We start from the raw sequence: 25,782 nt of genomic DNA, 5'->3' as shown, positions 1-25,782 counted from the left end.
GCAATTACTTTTTTCCCCAAAAACACTGCTAGAAATTTCTAAAGCTTCTTTAGGATTTGGTTCTGTCTTTTTTGCAAACCTGTGACTTAGGGGAAGGGAGAGAAACAGGATGAATCCTTGAAAAAACTTGATATTAAGAGGTTTATTAGAGGAGGAGGACTAGGGGAAGGAAACTGAGATTGTGAGCCAGTGGGTGGGAGAAAAATGGGGAACATAATGTCTTAGAAGGCAAGAGAGGAAGTTTCTTTAAAGAGGAAGCTCAACTGTCAGATGTCACTGGGGTCAAGTAAGAAGACAGAAAAATTATTGGATTGGACAACATGGGGGTTGTGACAAGAGGCATGATGAGGATGGAATCCCATCCTGTAGTGATTTAAAGACAATTAAAGTACATGGGAAGTGAGGAAGTAGAAAGAGCATGAATAGGCAACTGTTTCAAGATGTATGGCTATGAAGGGGGGAGGAAAAATAGTGTGGTATTTGAAAAGTAGTTTTAGTACTTAAGAAATAAATGAAAAGATACAGAACCTATTTGTGTGCTAATAGGAATAATCCCGTAGAAAGGGGAAAAATTAATGCAGGAAAAGGGGGATAATGAAGGATTACAATATGATAAAGGGAAAAATGCTTGCTACAGACTAAGTTCAGAGAAGAGGGAGATAATGAAGCGTGGGCTAGTCATGAGAAACCTTTATCCTGGGCCTGGAGGACGGTAAAATTTCCAAAGGAAGAGAGAAAAAGGAAGAAAAAATTTTCAGGTGACTAGGACAAACTTGATAAAAGCAGAAGAAGAAATAGGGTACGTATCGATGTAATTGTATTTCAGTTGAATGAATTTCATTCATATGTAATTGGAAAGATTCTTGTTGAATAGAAGTGGGAAATCTGGCTAGGAAAGGGGGATACAGATTACTGAATAGTCCAAAAATTAGGAGGAGAAGCCTATACAGTTGAAGCTCGCTTAACAACTTCCATTAACTGACTCATTGCAATCCTCAGTGCTCTGCATTCCTTCCATAAAGCGTATTCGTAAATACTCCTCTGGGTAAGACTACTCTAGTGTGCCTGGAGTCTCCCATCAATTGGCTGATATACTTTACCAAGAGGCAGTTGTGTTTATTCCCAAATCTGCTTATGTCAACTGTATTTGTTACTATATTTTATTTAAAGCTTATATAAATCAGTGAATGTAAAGACATGGAAATGGTCACTAAAAATTGCTCTTGAATTAGGTGGAGAAAAGATTATAAAAAATAGAGGATTAGTGAATGTAAAGACATGAAAATGGTCACTAAAAATTATTCTTGAATTAGGTGGAGAAAAGATTGTAAAAAATAGAGTATTCTTTGTTCATGCTTTTTATAGCATCCCAAACTAGAAATCAGAGATGAATGTGGCTTATGCAAAAAAGATGACTAAACAGTTGACTTTTACACAAAGAAGTCTTAGCCTTAAATTAAAAAACGGGAATGAATGTTTGTTTATATGTTTTATCTTAAAATGTTTACAGTTTGTATAATTTTTAGTGATCCTCTAATTTAACCAAGTTATTTGATTAACTGATCAAGTATTGGTCCTGGTTGCATTGATTGAGAGAATTTCCACTATATATGATGTCAGGAGTGTAGGGACCCAGCGAAGATCAAGTAATACTTAAAGATGATTAGTCGTGCAGGAATCTCTATAGTAAGATGGGGTTCTGTATAAGGGAAGTATTAATGGAAATATATCTCAATATTAATGTGTGTTACCAATTGTTTGGCTAAACTGCATTGTCATCTTGTGTTTTTCTAGGAACCTTTGAGGGAACAGGGAGAGGAAAATAAATATTTAATGAATATTTCCTACGTACATACATTTTGCTAGGTCTCTACATGCGTTATATCATGTAATGCTCACTTAACAGTCCCACTTTTCAGAAGAAGAAGCCAATTTAAATAACAGATTAATAACTTTCTCAAGGTAATTTAGCTAATGAGTAGGTAAAGAGAATGCTTTACTTTACTGGGGGGGATCTCCATTAAAATCCCTGATGTTCTTTAACAAAGTTATAAGGCATTCATTTAATTGCTGAGTAATAAAATGTCCTTTTAATTAAATAAGACTAAGCGAACCGAGATTCTCCTGTGCTAGAATGGAAATCATCCAATGTTGGCAAAATACACACTCCAGCCTTTTTCTTTTTGTTTCTTATCCTTTATTTGTTTACTTGTTTGAGAGACTGGATCTTGCTCTGTCACTCAGGCCTGAATGCAGCAGCCTTGAACTCCTGACTTCAAGCAGTCCTCTTGCCTTAGCTTCCTGAGTAGCTGGGACTGCAGGCACGTGCCACCCTGCCTGGCTGATGCCTTTTCCTTTTTTCTAAAGTCTTTTTTGTTTGTTTAATGCGGTTTGTGGACTATCAGATCTTTATTTAGAATGAACAGTTGCACAACAACAAAAAGGCACAGTATAGCAAAACTGTTATAGTGGGACAAAACTGTAGAGTGCTTTAAATTTGTCACTTAAAAAATCATGTGCTACTTTTGGCAGTTGAGCCAAAACCCTTAAGTATATTTGGCTTTTGAATGATTTTGAATGTTTTTATAAATCCTAACAGTATTTTACTTCATATAAAGCAACTGTAGATAAATTAGACAATAAATATTTCCATCATGCCTTGAATATTGAAATGGAATGAAAATTAAATTAGTAATTAAGCAAGAACCTCTATTCTTCCTAAGATTTTCCTTATTAAGTTTCATTTCTCTATTGTTGTGATTTAAAAAATTATGCAAGTAATACTTGAATGCTCCCCATTAAAAAAGATTCAAACACTCAAATATAACTTGAAAACCCCTTACTTTCTTCTTAAAGCACTGTACTGTATTCCCTACACCCTATCAATCCCTTCTACAGAGATAATTGCTGTCAGTTCTTTGGTTTATGTTAATCTATTCTTCATCCCATTAAAAAAATACTTGTATATCTCTATTGCATTTTTAGAAACAAATATAATCCTACTTTATATATTCTGCTACTTGTTTTTTCAGTTATTGTGTAATTAATATCTTCTCATGACAGTATGTATAATCGACTCCATTCTTTACAGGGACACATGATTTATTCAGTCACTTTCCTGCTGAATGACTATATTTTTGGTGGGGAGGGCTTATGTGAAAGTACTTCTGTAGGTTAAAATTCCTGGAAGCAAATCTAGGATTGTGCAATTTGAATGAACATAAAGTTATTGCCATTTGAATTTTAATTTTTGATGCTTTTGAATTTTAAAATAATGCATTTAAAATAGGTAGTATCATGCATGGTTCAAAATTCAAAAGGTACAAAGTGAGTCAGCTTCTCTCTCCCAGCCTTTCCTCTGCTCTTTCTAGTGACCACTGTTACTATTTCTTGTATATACTTCTAGAAATAATGTGCACATATATAGACATATACCTATTATATAAATTCTGTCTTTTTTTTTTTTTTTTTTGCTGAAGAATGCCATATATCTGCAGGAGAAAGATGTATTTTGGAAGTTGTTCCTTACCAGTGCATGGAGAACTGCTTTATTCTATTTAGTGCTACATTGTGTTGCTTTACCATAAATTTAATTATTTCCACATTAATAGATATTTAGCTTGTTTCCAAGCTTTTGCTACAGTAATGCTGCTGATATATGCCATTGTGTACCTCTGTGGGATAAATTCTAAGAAATAGAATTGCTAGCTTAAAAGGGATTTAAGGCATTTAAAATTTTGATATATGTTGTCAAGTTGTTCTCTGTAGAGATTTTTCTACACTCCTACCAGCAAAGTAGGACAGTACCTCACGAATTCTGTGTTCAAACCTTTTGATCTTTGCCAGCCTGATAAGTAAAAATATTTTAGTTTGTATTTCTCTTGGTGTGAATGAGGTTGATCATCTTTTGATGTGGTTAAAGACAGCTGTATTTCCATTACTGTGACTTATCTGATCATATCCTTTGCCTATTTTTTCTATTGGGTTGTTGATCTTTTCTTGCTCTGTACGTGCTCTTTAGAAATGGGAGAAGTTAGTTCTTTGTGATGTGTGGAGCTGGTCAAGCAGAACATGGGTAATCCCTTCTTGTGGGTATAGTCTACAAGCTTGCCTGGATCCATCTGTACTTTCTTCCCTTTGTCTCAGAGGATAATAGTCTTTTGTCCCCTTTATGGTTAATCCTTCTATTGGTTGGCTGACATTAACATTTACTTTTATTCACATTTTTGATATTTATATGTGAATAATTTCTTATTCGTTTTTAGGTAAAATTTGGTAATACCACCTTTAAAACAGATGTGTACCTTAAGTCACTCAACCCTCAGTGGAACTCGGAGTGGTTTAAATTTGAGGTAAGTTTTTAAATGTCAGCATTTTTGAGTGTATTTTTTTGAGGTGACTCTTTTCCCTTACGAATAATGAGAACCTTTTATTTCAGGCACAGTAGTATTTCTGCGTCATAAAAATATTTTCTTTTCTGCTTACCTAGGAATATTGAGTCTAAAAATGTTATATTACATTTAAGAAAATATAGTATATAATAACACATGAACAAAAGTAGCCCTCAAATATATTATATTATTATTATTATTGTAGTTTTCTCTAAATTTTAGCATATACCAAAAATTACTTAAGAATAATATATGGATTAAAATAAAGTTTTAAAAATTGTAGTACTATATATTGTGAATATTGCCATTTAAATCATTTGTAAGTGTACAGCTTGGTAGCATTAATTACATTCACAGTGTTTTGCTACCGTCACCACTATTTCCAGAACTTTTCTTTGCCGTAAATGGAAATTGTACACCCACTAACCAATAACTTCCCATTCCCTCCTCTCCCTAGACTCTGGTAACCTCTAATCTACTTTCTGTTTCTTTGAATTTGCTTATGCTAGATATTTCATATAAATGGAATCATATAATACTTGTCCTATTGTATCTGCTTTCTTTTACTCAGCATAATGTTTTCAGGGTTCATCCACACTGTAACATGTATCAGGATTTTATTCCTTCTTATGGCTGAATAATATCCCATTGTATATGTATGCCACATTTTATTTTCTAATTGAGTTATTTTTGTTGTTGAGTTGTAAAAGTTCTTTGTATATTCTGAATGTTAACTTATGATCAGATATATAATTTGCAAATTTTTTCACTCATTCAGTAGGTTGTCTTTTTACTTTCTTGATAATTTTCTTTGATGCACAGAAGTTTTTAATTTTGATGAAGTCCAATATATTTATTTTTGTTTTGGTGTGAAATGAAAGAATCCATTGTCAACTCTAAAGTCATGAAGATTACCCCTCTGGTTTTTGTAAGAGTTTTATGGTTTTAGTTTTTATATATAGGTCATGGATTCATTTGGAGTTACTTTTTATAATGGTGTGCGGTAAGAGGCCAGCTTCATTCCTTTTTTTTTAAAGATAGAGTCTTGCTCTGTTGCCCAGGCTGGAGTGTAGTAGCGTGATCTTGGCTCACTGCAACCTCCACCTGCTAGGTTCGGGTGATTCTCCTGCCTCAGCCTCCCTAGTAGCTGGAATTACAGGCATGTGCCATCATGCCTGGCTAATTTTTTTGTGTTTTTAGTAGAGACGGGGTTTCACCCTTTTGGCCCGGCTGGTCTTGAACTCCTGACCTGAAGTGATCTGCCTGCCTTGGCCTTCCAAAGTGCTAGGATTACAGGTGTTAGCCACTACGCCTGGCCCCAACTTCATTCGTGTATGTCGAAATTCATACATGTAGAAATTCAGTTGTTTGGGCACATTTGTTGAAGAGACTGTGCTTTTCCCATTGATTGGTAGTCCACACAGAGACAGGAGTTGGTTATGTTCAAATGGCTCATGGCCTGGTGATCTGAGGGGATTTCTCCAAAAGGGGAGCCTCCCATGTCCTCACCCAGGTCTCTTTTCATTCCTCCCATCTTCCCACTTGTGCTTCCTTCCTTGAGACACTTCAATGTAGAGATCCCTATCACTCATGTTCTCCTCTTGTGCTCTTCTTAGGAAGTCCATTGTGTTACTGTTAGAATGTCTGTTTTATGTTGCACCCAGCCACCTCCCTGCAGTTTCTGCCCTCTTTCTCTCTGTATCTGTTTATTTTTTCATGTATTGATTTGGTCTGTCAGCATGCCCCAATCCTCCAAGAGATTATAGGGACTTTACTAGGCTTTGGGATCAACAAGGTGACATACAAAAGGAGATAAATTCTCACTTACAGACTGCTTATTATAGCTCAGGCACTGGTGAAGTGCTTTACATGTGTTAACCTCATTCAATTCTCACAGTGCCACGAAGGCACCTTTATTTACTTATTTATTTTTGAGATGGAGTCTCACCCTGTCACCCAGGCTGGAGCGCAGTGGCGTGATCTCGGCTCACTGCAAGCTCTGCCTTCCAGATTCACACCATTCTCCTGCCTCAGCCTCCCAAGCAGCTGGGACTACAGGCACCTGCCACCACGCCCGGCTAATTTTTTGTGTTTTTTAGTAGAGACAGGGTTTCACTGTGCTAGCCAGGATGGTCTTAATCTCCTGACCTCGTGATCCACCTGCCTCGGTCCCCCAAGGCACTGAGTTTACAGGTGTGAGCCACCACGCCCAGCCGGCACTTTTTATTTTAAGATGACTCAGAAGTCCAACCCAGAGCTAGCTAAGTGGTAGAGTAAGGATTCAAACCGAAGTCGGCCTGACTCCAAAGCTATTACCAGACCACCACACCTCCATCTTACATTCTCCCTTTCTATCCACTCCCCTTCCCTAATTAAACATCCTTGTCAGTTATTGTTCCCTGTGCCAGCAGTGTTTTCCCTGCTTTTTTTATTCTTCTTCACTGCTATATCCTCAACCCCTAGAACAGCATGTAATAGGCTCTCAGTGAATATTTACTACACACATTGCCCATTTCTCTGATAACCACTTCCTTCACCTCTCAGCTGCAAGAGAAATTTTCTTCTTTGGAATTTTCTTTGGACTACTTAAGAACCTTGTGAGGACCAATTTGGTTTTTCCTCCCCTGCTATTTCATGCCAGCCCTTATACTGGACAGCACTGTGGCTGCTGTGCCTTTTCTGAGGCCTCTTTCATAACCATTATGGAGCCTGGGTAAAGTTGAGCTCTTGCAGAGTAAGGTGTCATTCTTCAGTGAAAGAGAACAAGGGAAGGAAAGTATTGGGTTGCTTGAAAGACGCTTTGATCATGCTGGGGAACCTGCCAAACTCATACCTGAAGATGGAAGAAATAACACTAGGATGTTTAGGCACTGCTTTGCTTATGGTTTATATTAGTACCGTGATCTTTCTTTTAGTGTTGGAAGGCAGATTCTGTAGTGGTTGGGATACTGTGTAGCAGCCCTCTATTGGAAAAGCTTAAAGGTCTGGATTAAGAGAAAACACATTCTATTTCTGGTGCCTGCTAATTTGCAGATGACCTCAGACAGCCTTACCATTTGGAGCCTCTGTTTTTTTCAAACGTGAATCCTTTCCAGAGTAGCATAGAGGTGGTTATGAAGCATGTTGTATGTTAATATGAGTTGCACTAGTCAAAAAAAAGGAGACGTGTGTGTGTGTGTGTGTGTGTGTGTGTGTGTGTATATATATATATTTTTTTTTTGAGATGGAATTTCCCTCTTGTTGCCCAGGCTGGAGGGCAATGGTGCGATCTTGGCTCACTGCAACCTCTGCCTCCCGGGTTCAAGCGATTCTCCTTCCTCAGCCTCTCGAGTAGCTGGAATTAACACTCATGTGCCACCACATCCTGCTAATTTTGTATTTTTAGTAGAGACGGGGTTTCTCCATGTTGGTTAGGCTGTTCTCAAACTCACGACCTCAGGTGATCTACCCGCCTCAACCTCCCAAAGTGCTGGGATTACGGGCATGAGCTACCATTCGCGGCTCGGGAATAATATTTTTAAATCACTCAGCATTTTGGATAGGCATTCAGCGTTTGGCAGAAAGTGGGTTTGAATATTAGCGTTTTGGGGTATATCTTCTGTTCTTTCGTTAATGTATAGTTTAATTAGTCTGAGTGGCGTAGGTGTGCTAAAAAAAATAGAACTGCAGTTTGAAAAGATTTTGTTACCAAACTTAATCTCAGTTTGTATAAGAAAGGTGTACCTCATCTGTAGACTCAGAGCATTTATGGGCAGTGACAGCTTTTATTTATTACTCTGTGAAATATAACTGTGTTTCTCAAAATTACTACCTCATCAGAGTAGCTTGGCTATGTCTCAGTCTTCTACCAAAAGGACTCAGTTATAGAAACTGTTATTCTTAACCTCCTAGTAGCTTTCACCGAAAGGTTTTCAAGCAGATGGATCTCGCTAAGGAAGATAATTCCTGGTTTCTGTAAACTCCTCCTCTTTTAAACTGTACTTCCATGTTATCTGCTAGAACATTGAACTGGAGGTCAGTAAATTTTTTAGGACTTTACCTTTGAGGCAAGTTAAAAAAAATTAGTTGGACATAGATGTGAGGATTTATTTCTGGACTCTCAATTCCATTCCACTGGTCTATATGTCTGTCTTTATACTGTTACCATATTGTTTTGATTACTATAGCTTTGTAGTGAGTTTTGAAATCAGGAAGTGAGAGTCCTACAAGTTTATACTTTTAGTTGATATTTTCATCATGAAATATTTTGATTTTCTTCTCATTTTCTTTTATGTATATGTACAGATTTTTCTTTTAGCTTTTTCTAAAATGCCACTATGTATTTTGAAAGACCTGTTGCACATATATTCAGTCTATTGTGACATTTTAAACTACATTATTAAAATAAAGGTGTGGAATATATGAGTCAAAAAATAATCAGAGTACCTTCCTTACATGATTTCAGATGGAATTAGAATTACAGAGTCTATCTTCATTACCCAAGCAAAACACTGGAATGTTTATATAGTTTATTTTGATGGCCTTTCCCCCAACTATAACCTAGAAATGGTTAAAAACAAATAGTTTTAATTACATTGTTAATTGGAATGGTGGGAAAAGGCAAGCTTCATGTGTCGGAGTAATTTTCATGATACTAGGAAATATTAAAAAAGTGATATTTCATTTTAATGATGATGGTAATAAATGATATTTTTTAAAGCTAATGAGTACTCAAGCAGCTTACTTAACAATATGAAAAATAATATATTTATTTTCTGAAATAAGGGATTTACCAGGCAGTTCCCTTAAAATTTAGTAAGTTAGTGGTTGGGTGCAGTAGCTCACGCCTAATCTCTGCACTTTGGGAAGCCGAGGCAGGTGGATCACCTGAGATCCAGAGTTCAAGTCCAACCTGGGCAACATGGTGAAACCCCGTCTCTACTAAAATACAAAAATTAGCCGGGTGTGGTGGTGCGCATCTGTAATCCCAGCTATGTGGGAGGCTGAGGCCTGAGAATCGCCTGAACCTGGGAGGCAGAGGTTGCAGTGAGTCAAGATCACACCGTTGCACTCCAGCCTGGGTGACAGAGTGAGACTCCATCTTAAAAAAAAAAAAGACATTTAGTAAGTTACTGTTTTGACTAGTCTTCCTGAATAATGTATATGCTGTGAAAAATGTATTTAAAACTTTGTGTTTACAGTTAACATTGATTATGTAGTACTTTTTAAATCCTTTTTAAAACCCTGTTTATCAGTTGTTAATTGCATTCAGTTTTTTATATATATATATTCAGTTGTATATCTATATATATACACACAGTTGTGTATATATACAGTTTATATATATACACAGTTGTGTGTGTATAGTGTATATATATACAGTGTAGATATACAGTTGTGTATATACAGTTGTATATATACAGTTATATATATGCAACTATATATGTAACTGTGTATATATATACAGTTATATATACACAACTGTGTTTATATATAGTATATATATACAGTTGTGTGTATATATGTATATACAGTTGTGTGGATATATGTATATATATATATAGTGCTCAAATAAATGTCTTAAGCAAAATAGATGTTTTTATCTTACATGAAAGGAATGTTGTACTAGGCAGTGTAAGGGTAGTATGGTTGCTCCATGCAGTCATTTCGGACTCTGTCATCTATACATAGCCTGTGGCTTCTCTTAAAATGATTCAAGGTCCTTTTGGCTCCAGTTTAGCACCTGGAGTTCCAGTGAGCACATGAGTGTTCCAGGCTGGCAGAAGGAGCTAGAGTGAAGGGGAGTCCAAGAGGAGGAGCTGATGAGTTAACATAACACTTTCAGATGAGCAAGCCTTCTTTAACAAGTTTGCACCCTCCCTACCAAACTCTATGTAATGATTTATGCTTGTATCACATTTAGTTGCAAGGGAGGCTAAGAAATGCAGTATTTTAGCAGTGCATATTGCTAATTTAAACATTTAAAACATCTCTCAGAAAGTCCTAATTTATAATATTTTGGGATTCCAGATAGGCTCCATTTACTCTACTAAATATTCTTAATTACTTCATTATAATTAATTCTTGAATTTCCCTATTCATATTAGTCATATTATTAGCTATCTATGTATGTATCACAAGCTATATTTAGTCACTTAGTTGTTAGTATAGCGCCCCCTAATGTCAGGGAAGGGATACCTTAGTGTACCATGAGAAAAAATGATAATACTCAGGGGTGAATGTACAGGTGGTTAAATAAGTATATACAGAGAGTATTTTTAATTCTAACAGTATTTTATTCTAACAGGAGTTAGAAATTGGGGGAAATGTCTTGGAGTAATGGTTAATGGTTTGTTTTATGATTCTTTCTCTTTTATTAAATGTATACATAACAGAATAGTACTGGAGAGAATGCCTTTGGATGACAGATGATTCAGAATGGGTTGGGATTCAAAATGATCATTTTATTTTAACATTTCATTATGGAAAATTTCAAGCATGCATAAAGGTAGATTAGTATATTGAACCTCACCCACCTTTAACAGCTGTCTACATTTTACTGTTCTTGTTTCATCTTTTTAACTCCCGCCCACCCCAGTTTTCCTTCTGGGGGGGATATTTTAAGGCAAATTTGAGATGTTATATGATTTCATCTATAAATTCCAAATTATATACCTCTTATAAAGAAGGACCCCTTATAAATAAATAAAACCTTATCACATTATCACACTAATGATATCAGTAATTCCTTAATGTACTTTAATTCTTAAAAGAATCTTCAGAGGCTGGATTATTAGCTTAACATCAACAAGAAATTAAATAGGGGATAGGGAAAGGCATAATGTTTTATATCCAAGTTTAAAAAACCAACCAAAGTATACGGGTTGTAGAGTTATCACTTGACCAAAGCATATGTAAGAGTGATACAGAGATTTTAGCCAACCACAGACTCAATAATATAGTATGCTGATGTAAAGAAAAACATCCATAGACTGCATTTTAAAAGTATAATTTTCTTATTATAGTAAATAATAATCCTTTTGCATTCTGTCCCAGGCTTAATACTGTCCATAATATGTTCCCTTCTGGCCACTATATTTGATGAAGGGGGCTGGCAAATTAGATAGTGGCATGATATCCAGACGGTGGCAGCCAAAATAGTGAATGTGTCTTCCATGAGGGAGAAATCGTTTTGCACTGTTCTCCATTGTAAATCCCTCCGTTGGGCACAGTGTTTGGCATATGATAATAACTCGATAATGACTAAATAAAAGGGAAGAGGGTAAACGTTTATATCATGAACTTAATTTGTGAACTTACTTAATTTGTGAATTTGTTACACATAATGTTAGTTATGTGTAACTACACATAATTTACACATAATGTTAGTTTCTTACACATAATGTTAGTTTTCCTTATGGTTTTGTTCTTTGAAATCACCCTTAGAAATTGTGGTGTCATTGTACTCAATTAGCATTCTTCTCTCTATAGATACTACATGAACTCTAATATGACATTCCTTAGGCACTTTTGCTGTATATCATAGGCAAAGTTGTAAAACACAGAATGATATGTACAAAAATTGAGATATAACTTTTTTTGTTGTTAGTCATCCCACTCTTGTGCTGAGAGATAAACTTTTTTTCTTTAGAAAGATGGGATATTGTGTAGGAAAAGGAGCTATAACTTTTTGTGTGTTAATTCTTTTCTCTACTTTGGTGCTTAGAAATCTGCAAGATTTTATTTGCAGATGGTCATCCTTTTCATTTGATATAGGTGTACATTTGTGGTAATTAAGATTTAAAAACTATGTGAGATTTAATTTTAAGGTATACTTTCAGGTGGATGATGAAGACTTACAAGATGAACCTTTACAGATCACAGTTCTTGACCATGATACTTACAGTGCAAATGATGCCATTGGTAAAGTGTACATTGATATTGATCCTTTACTGTATAGTGAAGCTGCAACAGTCATCTCAGGATGGTTTCCAATTTATGACACCATACATGGTAAGGAATAATAAGAAAGTATTAAAAATAACAATCAATCTTTTTTATTTGTCTTTAAAGACATTTGTGCTATATTTGGTGGTTTAAAATAAGTATCTTTAGGCTAGGTGTGGTGGCTCATGCCTGTAATCCCAGCACTTTGGGAGGCTGAGGCGGGTGGATCACCCGAGGTCGGGAGTTTGAGATCAGCCTGGCCAATGTGGAGAAACCCTGTCTCTACTAAAAATACAAAATTAGCTGGGCGTGGTGGTGCATGCCTGTAATCCCAGCTACTTGGGAGGCTGAGGCAGGAGAATCGCTTGAACCCGGGAGGCGGAGGTTGCAGTGAGCTGAGATTATGTTCTGTTCAACAAGAGCGAAACTGTTGCAAAAAAAAACCATATATACCATATATACGTATATATGTGTGTGTGTATATATGTATATCTTACGATGATGCCTTTTTAAAAATAAACAAATAATAGTAAATTATTGTTAGTAAAATTGTTGCTTCTCTGAACATAATTTGAGATAATGCTTGCTAAATTATTGTACCGTATAGTTAGTAAATGCATGATTTAAAACTGATCTAGTGTTGATACTGTGTTTCTAAAACACATTTTCAAACTGATTAATACTGATTTTTGTGCTTACAAATTATTTAAAAGTTTTTTGTTGCCTGAAGCAGGACCTTCTGGGCAGTTGGGATTACAGGCACATGCCATGACACTTGGCTGATTTTTAAATTTTTTGGTAGAGACACGGTTTTGCCATATTGGCTAGGCTGGCCTTAACTCCAGAGCTCAAGCCTGCCTCAGCTTCCCAGAGTGTTGAGATTTGCTTTCTTAATATTTTAGTAGGTAAATTATTGAGTCAGTTTTCTTAGGTCTTCCACCATAAGTATGAATTTGACATGAAGTCAGGACAGTCAAATGAAAATATTTAGTAAATGTTTAGAGATAAGAGCTGGGTCATTCTTATTTATCAGAGCATGTTTTGAAAACCCGTATTCTTGGAATTTTTTATTTACTTAATTTTTTTCTCGCTATGTTGTCCAGGCTGGTCTCAAATCCCTGAGCCCAGGGTGTCCTCCTGCCTTGCTTCCCATTACAGGCATGAGCCACTAGTCCTGGCTTGGAATTTTTTAGTAAGCTTACTTTAACTTATATTCATTGAAATGAATAAAACTTCTTTTGTTTTAAGTCAGATTCTTGCATTACTTGTTAAGAATATATAATCTAGGATCATAAAGATCTGAATTTTAATTCTGGATCTGCCACTTAACAGCTGTTGACACTATGTTAATTCCTTCATTTTTATTAAATATTAATTTCTTCCTTTTTAAAATGGGGATAATGCTACCTTATTGGGTTGATGTGACCACTCTGAGATACTACCTGTAAAGCATTTAGTACATCCTCTTTCACTGCTCAGCAAATGTTGTCACCATAATCATTACATCATCATCAATTGAAATGGGACTCCTTTCTAACACAAAGCTGCCATTACTATTAGGATCAACACATTACAGATGCACCTTGATTTGTGATGGGGTTATATCCAGATAAATTCATCCTAAGTTGAAAATGCATTTAATATATCTAATCAACCAAACATTGTAGCTTAGCCTAGCCTATCTCAAATGTGCACAGAACACTTATATTAGCCGACAGTTGGACAGAATCAACTAAAACAAAGAGTACTTTTTAAATAAAGTATTGAACATCTCATGTAATTCATTGAATTCTGGACTGAAAGTGAAAAACAGAATGGTTTGCACCATGGTAAAGTTCAAAAAATTGTAAGTTAAATCATTGTATTTTAAATTTAAATCATTATTTAGCATTAATTTGCTTCATTATTTAACTATACATTACTTTCTTAAGGTAGAAACTTGATTTTCTTTTTAAATTTATAGGTATCCGTGGGGAAATCAATGTAGTTGTCAAAGTAGACCTCTTCAATGATTTAAATCGATTTAGGCAGTCATCATGTGGAGTCAAATTCTTTTGCAGTAAGTAAACACATTCTATTACTCAATAGGAAATGTAATAACTGTTAAATATGAGAAATCAAGTTAACATTTCAGAAGGCAAGTAGAAAGGCTATATACTTGGTTTTAATGCCAAAGAGAAAATTGTTAATTTTCTAGAATAGTTACAGTAGTTCTGATTTGAGTATAAATGGTATCTAGTTTTTGAAAATTTATAGAAATTTTTAGTAGAAAAATCCAGTGACATTTTACTGTAGTATAGGACAGTGAAAGAAAGGAGCAGAACACTACGGCTAAGCACTGTGGTGCTGTCCCAAAATACACAGGCTTCTGTGGTTATTGGGTCTAGGGAACTCCATGAAATATATGGGTCTGAAATGGGCAGATCTTGGTGACTCACAGCCAGCTTGCAATAGTAGGATTGAAATCCCTAACTAGCTGACTTAGCTTCAGTGCACTAATGTTTATTTTAAGAGGCTAATTTGGTACAGATGTATTCAGGTTCTCTCCTTTTTGAATCTGAACTTGACTCCTCAGGTTATGTCAGAAAGGTAGTGGTTTGATTTTTGCAACTGTGCTATGTGGTGTACAGAAGTGCTTTCACAAAGGGCTTTGAATAATTGAAGATTTAAAAAAATTCATTATCTGCTTTCTACCTATTTATGTAATAATTAGCTAGCTGACTTAAATTTTGATTTTTTAAACTTTGTATTGAATTCTGTTTAAGGTCGTCTATAGCTGTTTTCCAATTTATACAAATACAGTTTATATTTACTTTGCTTACATGAGAAAGGTGCGAGACTCCATGAAAGAAAATAATTATTTCTAAAAATGAAATAGATCTTAGAAGACTGATTGGAAGTATTATTATAATTACATTGAGAATATTACAGTAAAAGATATTCTTGTATGATGTATCTAAAGGTCAGAAAACTGAGATGAACAGTTTTTAAAAATTGAGTTTTACCTTTTGATAAACAGAAGCACAATAATTTGTTTTAACAGCAACATCTATTCCAAAGTGCTATAGAGCTGTGATAATTCATGGATTTGTAGAAGAACTTGTGGTCAATGAAGACCCAGAATATCAGTGGATTGATCGAATTCGCACACCAAGGGCATCAAATGAGGCCAGACAGAGACTCATTTCATTAATGTCAGGTATTTAAAAAAAATAACTTTATTACTGACTGATTTAATACTCTCTTAAATTTTTCACTTTCCTTTGACAGGCTACCTCAACTTTTACAATGAAGGGTATGAATTATCAGTGACTGAATGCCTTCCCCGACCCAGCCTTCCTGAACACACTTGCATTGCCCTCTTTTAACAAGTGGAAATGCAAATCAGAAGCTTGTAGTAAAAGGAAATTGTGTTGATGAGGTAGTGTAGTGGAAAGAGCGCTAAACAAGGGGGATTCAGGAAGGAACCCTGAATGGGAACCTGGATTCTAGTTTTCCTCCCTCTACCATTTATTTGTCAGAGCTTAAGCAAATCACCTTCTTCTGTCTCTTATACTTTCTGTTCAAATGTTGCCTTTTCACAGTTCTTCCCTGGGTACTGTAGTTCCCTCTACCCATTTGACCACTTTCCCTGCCACTCTGACCTCCTTCCCTTTTTAAATTTTTTCTTTGAAAAACTCGTTTACTGTTTTATTTAAAGTTTATATTAAGAGTTATATATGTATATGCATGAATATATATGCATACATATGTTTCACACAAAGTATCAATGTTATATTCATATAGTATATATGTATATTTGTTTTTATTCTATGTATTTGTGCTGTATAAGTATATATTATATTTTATAATTATGCTGTATTGTAATAGAATTATGTTCTGTATTCCGTAAAAGTTAAACCAGATTATCTTTTAAGTTTCCTTCAAGTTCTGAAAATCTGTGATTTTCTTGGACTTTTTTTTTTTTTTTTTACCACTACCGTATCCAATCTTATAGTATGTAATGTAAAGAGAAGCAAGAATGAGATTTCCCATTTTTTGTAGGTGAACTGCAGAGGAAGATTGGCTTGAAAGTACTTGAAATGAGAGGAAATGCAGTTGTGGGGTACTTACAGTGTTTCGATCTGGAGGGCGAGTCTGGGTTAGTGGTGAGAGCCATAGGAACGGCGTGTACTCTGGATAAATTAAGTAGCCCAGCAGCATTCCTTCCTGCATGTAATTCCCCATCCAAAGAAATGAAGGAGTAAGTATGAATCAATGAAATTGTTCTTGCTAAGATTTTTATCTTTTATCTATGCTTTTTCATTTGATTTGAAACATTTTAGTGGGGTGGTTCAACATTTTCTCTGTGATGATTTTTATTGACAATGACTGTCAAAATTTAAAACTTAAAAATATTTAAATATTCCTAATATTTTATTTATACCATCTTATTTATTTGTATTTTTATTTTTTGAGACAGGGTCTTGCTCTGTTGCCCAGGCTGGAGTTCAGTGGCACGGTCTTGGCTCACTGCGTCCTTGACCTTCCAGGCTCAGGGGATCCTCCCACCTCAGCCTCCTGAGTAGCTGGGACTACAGGGGCATGCCCGCATGCCCAGCTAATTTTTGTATTTTTAGTAGAGATGGGATTTTGCCATGTTGCCCAGGCTGGTCTCAAACTCCTGATCTATTTGCCTTGAACTCCCAAAATGCTGGGATTTACAAGTGTGAGCCACCATGCCCAGCCTATACCATCTTACTATGAAACAAATTAAGTAATATAAAATTAAACATTCCAGATATTTAGACACTGCATATATGAAGCATAAAATGAATATTCATGCATTCTGTGGCATTTTATTTTCTGAGGAATGCTTAAAACCCTCTACCAGATAATCTGATTATACTTATTAATGGCCACATGCTATATAAAGCAGGAAAAATTGATTTGTGTGGAAGTCTTAAACTCAAATGTCTAGAGGCAAGGGAGTTTATATGAATAAACTAACCAAGTGTAATTAAATAGAGTATACTACTGCCTGTAAAGCCAAGGTTGACAAACTTTTTTTGGGAAAGGCCAATATTTTAGGATCTGCCCATATGATCTCTTGTCTTTATTTACAAAAAAAGGAGTTTGCTGGTCCCTAATCTAAATAAATTTAGAGTCATACATTTTAGAAAATCTATGTGTGATCCTGCAAAACACTTCTGTTGACTTGATTTGGCCTGTGTGTGTCATCATTGTGTCAGAGGCAGAGATTTTCAGCATGATGATGGTGGTGACTGTCAATACCGAATGTTTGGAACACGATTTTTCTGTCATAATGATTAGGGGGCTAGGTCCTGTTGGGGACTAGAGAGGCTGACTATTCTGCAAAGCAAGGGACAACCCTATACAACGAAGATTTGTTCCATCCTAAATGCCTTTAGAACTTTGGTTGAAGACCACTCATCTAGAGATTCTTCTAAGTCTAGGGTTGGCAAACTTTGTCTGTGAATGAAAATGTACAGGTAAATAATTCAATTTTTGCCAATGTTGCTTCATAACTGCCATTGTAGCACAAAAGCAAACATAAACAGTATGCAAATGAATACAGTGTGGCTGTGCTCAAATAAAACTTACTTACAAAACAGATGGCAGGACACATTCGGCCTGCGGTCTGTAGTTTGTGGACTCCTGTCCTAGATAATCAGGTAGTCAGAGTTGTATAGTCAGGAAACCTAAAACGTTCCGCAGTTCAGCAGTAGTCAGGAGGGGTTGAATAGAAAGGTATCATAGTATGAAAAAGCATGTTTTTTCACAATCTTTTTTAAAATGAAATTTTCATCTTAAGTGCATTCTTTTTGTTTAGCCATTTTGTTTCTGCTGGCTATTAGTCATTTGGGTTGAATTTTATTCATAAGAGGAAGCACAGTGTTACATACTGCTTAATTTTATTTGGAAACACATTGGCAAATGAAATAATTGTTTTAAATAAATTGAAGAATGAATTTGCTTTATATTCCATTTGAAATATCTCCTGGAAAGATAAGAATTGCCAGCTGCCAGCAGTAGAGTCCGATTGCAGGTTTAGCTTTTTGAGGGATTCAGATTGTTTTTCCCTATCTCTGTGGCAAATTTAAGTAAATATTTAGTAGCAAATTAAAGTGCAAGTTTAAGCCAATTTAAGTAAGTTACTTAGTTGAAAGAGAATGAGAAAGCTATATTACCTGTTGCTTTCTTAGAAATAAGGATAGCAGGGGTATATGTTTTGCATACATTCAGGAAGAGTTATATTAGCGTAAATCTTCTGGGATTGTGTGTGTCTTCTCCTTTTCTAATCTTTTTGTAGCCTCATGATGAACCTAAGTTCCTTCCTTAGGATTTTCTGAAAGGCATCTTACTAATAAAGTCAAGTTATTTTGAAAAAACCCTCAATACTCAGGCTGTTTTATTTCAACTAGCTTCATTGTATTTTTGATAATGAAGCAATTTGGGTTCTATTTCAAAGCCTATTTTATGATTCAGCTGATTATAGCTATTCTGGTATTTAATTATCATGTAATATTGTTGATTCTAGACAGGAATTTGATAAAAGGTTGTCTAGATTATGTTATTTGACTGGAAAGGAATATTAATATTATAAATACCACAGGTTATTATTATGAGGCATCCTTTCATGCAGAGAGACTGATCAAATCAGAAAACTCCAAGAATACATTATGGTGATGTTCCGGTGTATTTGAATTTTAATTTGATGCCATAATTTGAGCATTTTATACTGTTCATTTTAGTTTTTTTCATTTTATTTTACCTATATTAATGGTGTGTTCTACTTCCTAAGTTTGTTTTTTTCTTTTAGATGTTTAGTGTCATGCACACTATAAATCCCTTTGGTGTTTTCCAGCTTAACTCTCTTGACGATAGAAAGTGCTTTTAAGTATGAGTTATTGCTTCTTTACTTAAGAAAAGTGCTAAGAGACAAATTCTCCTGTGTATAGTACTGATTATAATAAATATAGCTTTGTTTATTTTTAAGTTTTGGATTTTTAAATTCTTTTTGAGAATTCTTACACTTTTTCTCACTTCAGCGGAGAAATAAAAACAAAAACAAAACCTTACTTTTTTTATGTGTAAAAGTAGATCACCAATGAATTGTTTGATTTTTATCCATTGTAGTAAATATTTTTTAATTTCTATTAGCAACAAATGTAGAAACATTTCTGCTATTGTAAAATCAGTAATATTTTCCGAAAGTAGTCTGTAGACCTTAGGAAGGACTATTATGATCAATTAGTGATAGCTCATGTTTGAACCTTGACCAATTGTGAATTGGGGAATGTTCCTGGGCAGTCAGTAATATAGCAGTGGAAAAGGAAAAAAAAGATCAGGTAAAGTTGGGCTCTTGGCCTGCCTTTAAAATGGGGATGATAGTTTTTCAGAGCGTACTCACATATGATTCATATGATTCTGTTTCCCTCGTGTGTAAGCAAAGGCATTGCACAATGAAATAATTGCTGATATTAAATTCAGGATTCTTATGTATTATACCTTTTTACAACATTCAATGTAATCCTTTTAGCCAAATTTTTTCTTAAAAATTTCAAATGTTATATATCAATGTATTCTCGTATAACTGCTCTAAGTATATACACACATAGATATGGTTTATTATAGGATGTAAGTTGATATCTTAGAAAATTTTGATTGGGAATATAGTTTATATAATATATTCTGTATGAGAGCCAAAGTTATTGACATTGTTTTATGAAGATGTCTTTAAAAGCAAGGGCCCCTTGTTTTGCTTCCAGTGTAACCTGATTTTAAGCTATATATTTGGTGTATAGAAATACTGGAATACGTTTATCTGCATATATCCGTTCAGTTCACTCATTTCTTTTTATGCTGTCATCTCTCATATTCTTAAGTACCCCTATCTTAGTAACCTAGACAGTTATTTAACTTTCTTTATAGAAAATATGATTAATTATATCAGCAATTCATATCTCAGTTTCAAAAGTAATATAAGAACTTCATATTTGATTTTTTACTTTTATGGGTGTCCCTCCCCATAAATAGTGCATAGTGAGTTCTGTTGTGATGAAAATAATAACAAATATGTTAAGGAAACTTAAAATACAGATCTTAGTCTTGTTCTCATTTAATTTCATTGACTATTCTGCTTGCCATTTTCTTATTCACAATTAATAAATTAATCACAATTAATTTATTAATCGGATACTTTAAAACTATGACTGTATCCTAACAAATTAATATTTAGCTATTTTTCAATTTCAACTTGTTTTTTGCATGCTAGGGATTAAAAAAATAAGTTCTCTTCCCTAACTAAAGCTCCTTTGAAATTATTTTAACATAACTCTGCAATCTGTTGTATGTATTGTTTTCTTTTCTTCCACTTTGACCGCAAATTCCCTCAGGTCTCCGCTGGTTCATCCTCCAAGCCATGGATGCCGCTCGACTCACAACAGCCCAATTCACACTGCTACTGGCTCACGACTTACTCAGAACTTCTCTGTGTCTGTTCCCACTCTCATCTATACTGGTACGAGACTGCTCAGACTCCAGAGCTGGGGAGATGCAGGCCACGGGCAGAGTGGCTGCAGAGGCAGGCAGGCAGGTAGTGTAGGCAGGTACCACAAGTCTTTGCTTCATCCTTTTCTTACTCGAAGTCCAGCTGCAGTGAGGAACTTCTGTATTTAGCTGCCACAGAGTCTCTAACTATATGGAAGTGAAGGTATTTTTCCAGCTTCCAAAGTCTCTTCCACAGATCCTCAAATAATGCTATTTTGTGTATGTGTACTGTGAGTTTTGAGGTGAATCCTCCCATACATATTTTTGTAATTATTTCTTCATTTGCTTAAAAATAAAATTGATGATTAGATTCTAAATGAAGTAGCTGCCAAAGCTTCCAATTTGCTTATTTTCTTTATATACAAAACCTATTACAGTAGGTTCTATTTCATTCTGTGGAAGAGAACTATTGGAGAACAGGTAAGCAACTATTCTGCATTAAAGGCAATGTTTCTGTGTAGCTGTATTCATTTTTCTCTCTGCTGTGTTTTTAGCTGTGGCACTCTTGCTGCTATAGGATAAGGAAACATTTTTTATTTTGAGGATATCTGTGTGTGTGCAAATATAAAAACAATTATGAATATTTACACGCACCGCTTGTAGTTACCATTTTTCTTTCGTAACTTAACAGCATTATTTGAAAATATTTTGTCATATATTCTTTTTATTTCTCCTTTTGATATTTTTTATCCCCTTGGTCTGTCATTTCATGCTTTTTTGCTTTTTCACTTGGCTTATTAACTGTTTCAATGCAGATAATATTTATCTGGAGAGTGATGAATGGTTAAACAGCAATTGGTTGTCTTTGGCCTCATTCCCAGCTCCACACGTAAGAAATGACTGCTGGCCCTGCCCCAATTCTTTCCTGGTGTTTGGATCATGCTGCCACCCGTCAAGCCCTTTGGCACATGATTACTTAATATTTCTCCACCTTCTTCTGGCAGGATTCCCTTCAATGAAGATCCCAATCCCAATACTCACTCATCAGGACCCTCAACCCCTCTGAAAAACCAAACCTATTCCTTTTCACCTTCCAAGTCCTACAGTCGACAGTCCTCTTCTTCTGACACAGATTTGAGTTTGACACCCAAAACTGGTAAGGCGCTTCCACCCACCTTTTGTTTTTTCTTTTTTAAAAAATTTGTTTCTATTTCTTATGAGCTTTCCATCCAAATCTTTCCTCTTGTTTTTGGCACTTAAGTTAAAAAGAAAGTGTGAATACTGACCATTTACAGTTACTGCAATTAAAATATGAAAATTTTGTATAATTCAGAAATTATCTTGTCTACATTTCATTGATTTAATCTTAGTGTAGATATCACAGTCCACGATTTATTTTGGCATATAGACATTTTTCATTTTATGCTCAAATTAAGAGGAATAACATCTTAAAACATTTGACTAAAAAGTAACACTAGTAGCTTGTAATCAGTTGCATACAAGCATTTTTGAATTTATTATTTCTGCCTATTAATGAATATAATTCTAAGATTTTATTATGAAAAAACTTTTAACCACTGAAATGGTTGTATTAGAGTACATCTATCTATTAACTGGATATTTAAAATGTTTGGTTTTGCTAGTTTTTCTAGGTTAGAAAATAGCATTTTTACTTATTCTTAAATTTTTCTGTTTATTAAATTTATATCTTTTTCTTTTCTATTGTATTTTGATGAATGATTTCTGGGTTTTCATGAAAATGTTTTATAATAAAAAGTTGATGAAAAATCAGATTATTTCCTTATACCTTAGAATAGAATTAACTTATTTAAATCATTAAAGTGTTATTGTTTAGAAAAATTTAAAATAAATTAAACTTAAAAGTTAATGGTGTGAAATTTTTATAAATAGTATTTTTGTCTGATAGTTTTCCCATCAGATGATTTAAACAGTTATTTGTTATTTTTAATTAATATTTTTTAATAGCCCTATTTGTATGTTAGAAATTTATAAAACAATCCTAGATTTTGTGAAAACAAGGAAAAGAAGTCTAAATCCAAAGCAGTGCTACTTCTAAGGAAAGATCATTTTTTAAAAAGGCTGTAGGCCGGGCACGGTGGCTCAAGCCTGTAATCCCAGCACTTTGGGAGGCCGAGACGGGCGGATCACGAGGTCAGGAGATCGAGACCATCTTGGCTAACCCGGTGAAACCCCGTCTCTACTAAAAAATACAAAAATCTAGCCGGGCGAGGTGGCAGGCGCCTGTAGTCCCAGCTACTCGGGAGGCTGAGGCAGGAGAATGGCGGGAACCCGGGAGGCGGAGCTTGCAGTGAGCTGAGATCCGGCCACTGCACTCCCGCCCGGGCGACAGAGCGAGACTCCGTCTCAAAAAAAAAAAAAATTTTTTTTTATTTACAAATGGGGTGTTATTCCCATGTATTCCTATATTTATAAGCTGCCTCTAAATAATATTGTTTTTCCTAAAATTATTTATTACTTCTATAGCTTATTTATATACCATTAGCAATTTTCAGCCCCTTGGCCTTATATTGTGAGTCCCTGAATCTCTCTGAATTGTCCTGAGGAGCACTCCTATCTCATGGAGACTTCAAATGGAACAATTGTGATTGTTATAAAAGTTCTAAAACTAAAATTTCAGCCTGTATTTCGTGATTTTCTGCCTTCTAATTTACCTATATCAGAATCAGTGTCTTGAGAAATAATGGACAGTCAGAAGCTGATTATAATTTATTTGGGAATCCAAAAGTAGAATAAATGACATTTAGATGGAATTTTTTTTTTTTTTTTTCTGTTTGTAGTTCAAGCTACATTATCTGTTTTTCTGGTAGGTCTCTTTTAAAAACTTTTATATTTATTTCTCTAGATACTAATTTTGACATTTACAAGGTTTTATTTTTATATTTTTTCCCAAGTATTTAATAGTGGAATTTTAGATTTACTAGTGTTAGAATATTGATTTGATACTTGATTTTTGCTAATATTTTTAGCCAGTCTTTTAACTATGTATAGTTTTTGCAGAGGGTATTTGACCCTTAGGGTACTCAAATCTTGGTAAATGCAAATAATACTATGATCAGAGTAAAGTATTAAACATTTTAGAGGAAAAAGAAAAGCATTAATATGTATCTCAAAACTGGACAGAAAGAAGTTAATATTAAAATCAATACTGACAACTGTTTACCTAATCCAGTACTGAGTATTTTTTATGGGTATTCAATTAAAGTGCCCATAAATGCTATCTAAAGTTAGTAACATTTGAAGTACTGCACCTTTATAACTTTAAATAAGTGTTTATATTTTAGGCAGCAAGTCTGGCTCTAAACATTTGAAAATGTGGTACATTTTAATCTTACAAATTCTTAAGCCAAAAAGGGCAGGCAAGTTAAGTATTTTGAAGACATCAATTAAAAGTTATTAGAATCACATAAAATCCTAAGTTAGTGATTTAAAAAATTTTAGTGAATGTGAAGTTAGTAAAGGTTTTGTTAAGTTTTAGACTATGCCTTTTATTTACATTTTGTGGGATAGATGGTCTTGCTAGTGACTTTTCATTTGCTTAGTGTAATTTGTCTGTACATTTTAAAGTTCATTTTTATTGTTATATTTTGCCTCATCATTGCTTTCCTTAGCCTGCATTTTTTGATCATCTTCTGAATCTGCATCTTTTCTCTGCTACTTTCCTCCACAGCACCTTACCCACAGGGACCTAGGATTTACCTGTGTCCCAGCTCCCCCTCTCTCTCTTGTGGTTCCCTTCATCTTAAAAAGTCCTGTCTCCTCCTCTCGGAATCTAGCCTTACCCCTCATCATTCTAGCCTTGTCAGCCCAGTTCTGAGGAAAAGTGTTTCTTTCAGTGAAGAGCTGTTCCTGGCTGCTTCTGGTAGGATCACATTATGTCAGCTTTTTAATCCCTTTATTTTTCATGCTGTAAAGAATTATTGGATATTTTATACAAGATGCCTTTCTATTATTTTTCTTACTGGTAGACAGTTGAATAATTGGAGTTATAAGGATATAATTGAGGATTACTTGATGGCTAATCGTGAATATTCTGCCAAATTATTTTATATATTAAAAAATTATATGTCTAAGGACATAGATCTGGGTATTTCTAATATTATTAGATTCTTATTACTACAGTTTCTGTTTTAGATGCTTTACTTTCTTTCTCTTCATACCAACTCCATTCACATTGGACCTGTATCATCATGTTGCTAAACCATATGGTTACATTAGTAAATTATTCTGTTTGAATCAGTTTAAGTCTCATTTTGGTGGTACTCTTTCATTATCTTTTTTTTTTTCTGTCTGTTGCATTAATTATTAAATTTTTCTGATATATTTTCTGATATTTCACTTATCACTACAAATTTACATTTTATTTTCTGGCTTTTAATATGCTTCATATAAAGATCTTAGTTTCATTTCTATGTTTAGTATTGTATAGTCTCTAAAAATAATGTTCAGATTACTATAAGAAAAATCTTTTTTTTTTTTTAAGAACAGAATGGGACTATACATATGCTAACCTTTGTTTCCTTATCCAAGAACAGCTAAAAATGTAAAAGTTAATTAGTTTCTTTTTAAGTCATTGTAGTAAATTTGGCTGTATGCATCTTCAGTTTTGAAAGGGATGGGATGAACTCTAGTCTGTAGAGCACTGGCTTCTTACCTGTCCCCTGCTTTCTGTGATTCTTTGACCATCGTTGATCTATTGGCATGGTCAGAACAATAAAATAAGGTAGGGAAAGAAATTTAAAATGAAGCCATAAAAAATATATCTAAGAGCTTGGGAAAGGTACTTCTTTCATTCATAACTATGTACATTTGTGATGTCTCTATTACATGTCCGTGGTTTTTTGTTTATTTAAAAAAAGTTTATGTTGATTTTTGTGAATGAGCGTTGACAAGTATGAAATTAATACTGTTTTGTCATGATATGTTTAGAAAT

At 34.6% G+C, this 25,782-nt stretch overlaps 1 protein-coding gene across 6 annotated transcripts in view; it reads left to right on the top strand.

Annotated features, from left to right (window-relative positions):
• Positions 1-25,782, top strand: part of C2CD5 (C2 calcium-dependent domain containing 5) — a 95,188-nt gene that overhangs the window by 5,517 nt on the left and 63,889 nt on the right. For 3 of the 6 annotated variants that reach the window (XM_011955198.1, XM_011955219.1, XM_011955215.1), the window contains 6 exons: positions 4,266-4,352; positions 12,212-12,383; positions 14,281-14,376; positions 15,361-15,516; positions 16,362-16,560; positions 21,815-21,966. In XM_011955198.1, coding sequence (XP_011810588.1) covers positions 4,266-4,352; positions 12,212-12,383; positions 14,281-14,376; positions 15,361-15,516; positions 16,362-16,560; positions 21,815-21,966 — 862 coding nt within the window. Of the gene's footprint in view, positions 1-4,265; positions 4,353-12,211; positions 12,384-14,280; positions 14,377-15,360; positions 15,517-16,361; positions 16,561-20,716; positions 20,842-21,814; positions 21,967-25,782 lie in introns of all 6 variants that reach the window. The other 3 variants (XM_011955206.1, XM_011955181.1, XM_011955191.1) reach the window with 1 other exon arrangement.

This window comes from Colobus angolensis, unplaced genomic scaffold, assembly GCF_000951035.1.
Source record: "Colobus angolensis palliatus isolate OR3802 unplaced genomic scaffold, Cang.pa_1.0 Scaffold11, whole genome shotgun sequence".
Classification (NCBI taxonomy): Eukaryota; Metazoa; Chordata; class Mammalia; order Primates; family Cercopithecidae; genus Colobus; species Colobus angolensis.
Note: the sequence above shows the minus strand (reverse complement) of the source record. Positions and strands in the feature narration are given on the sequence as shown.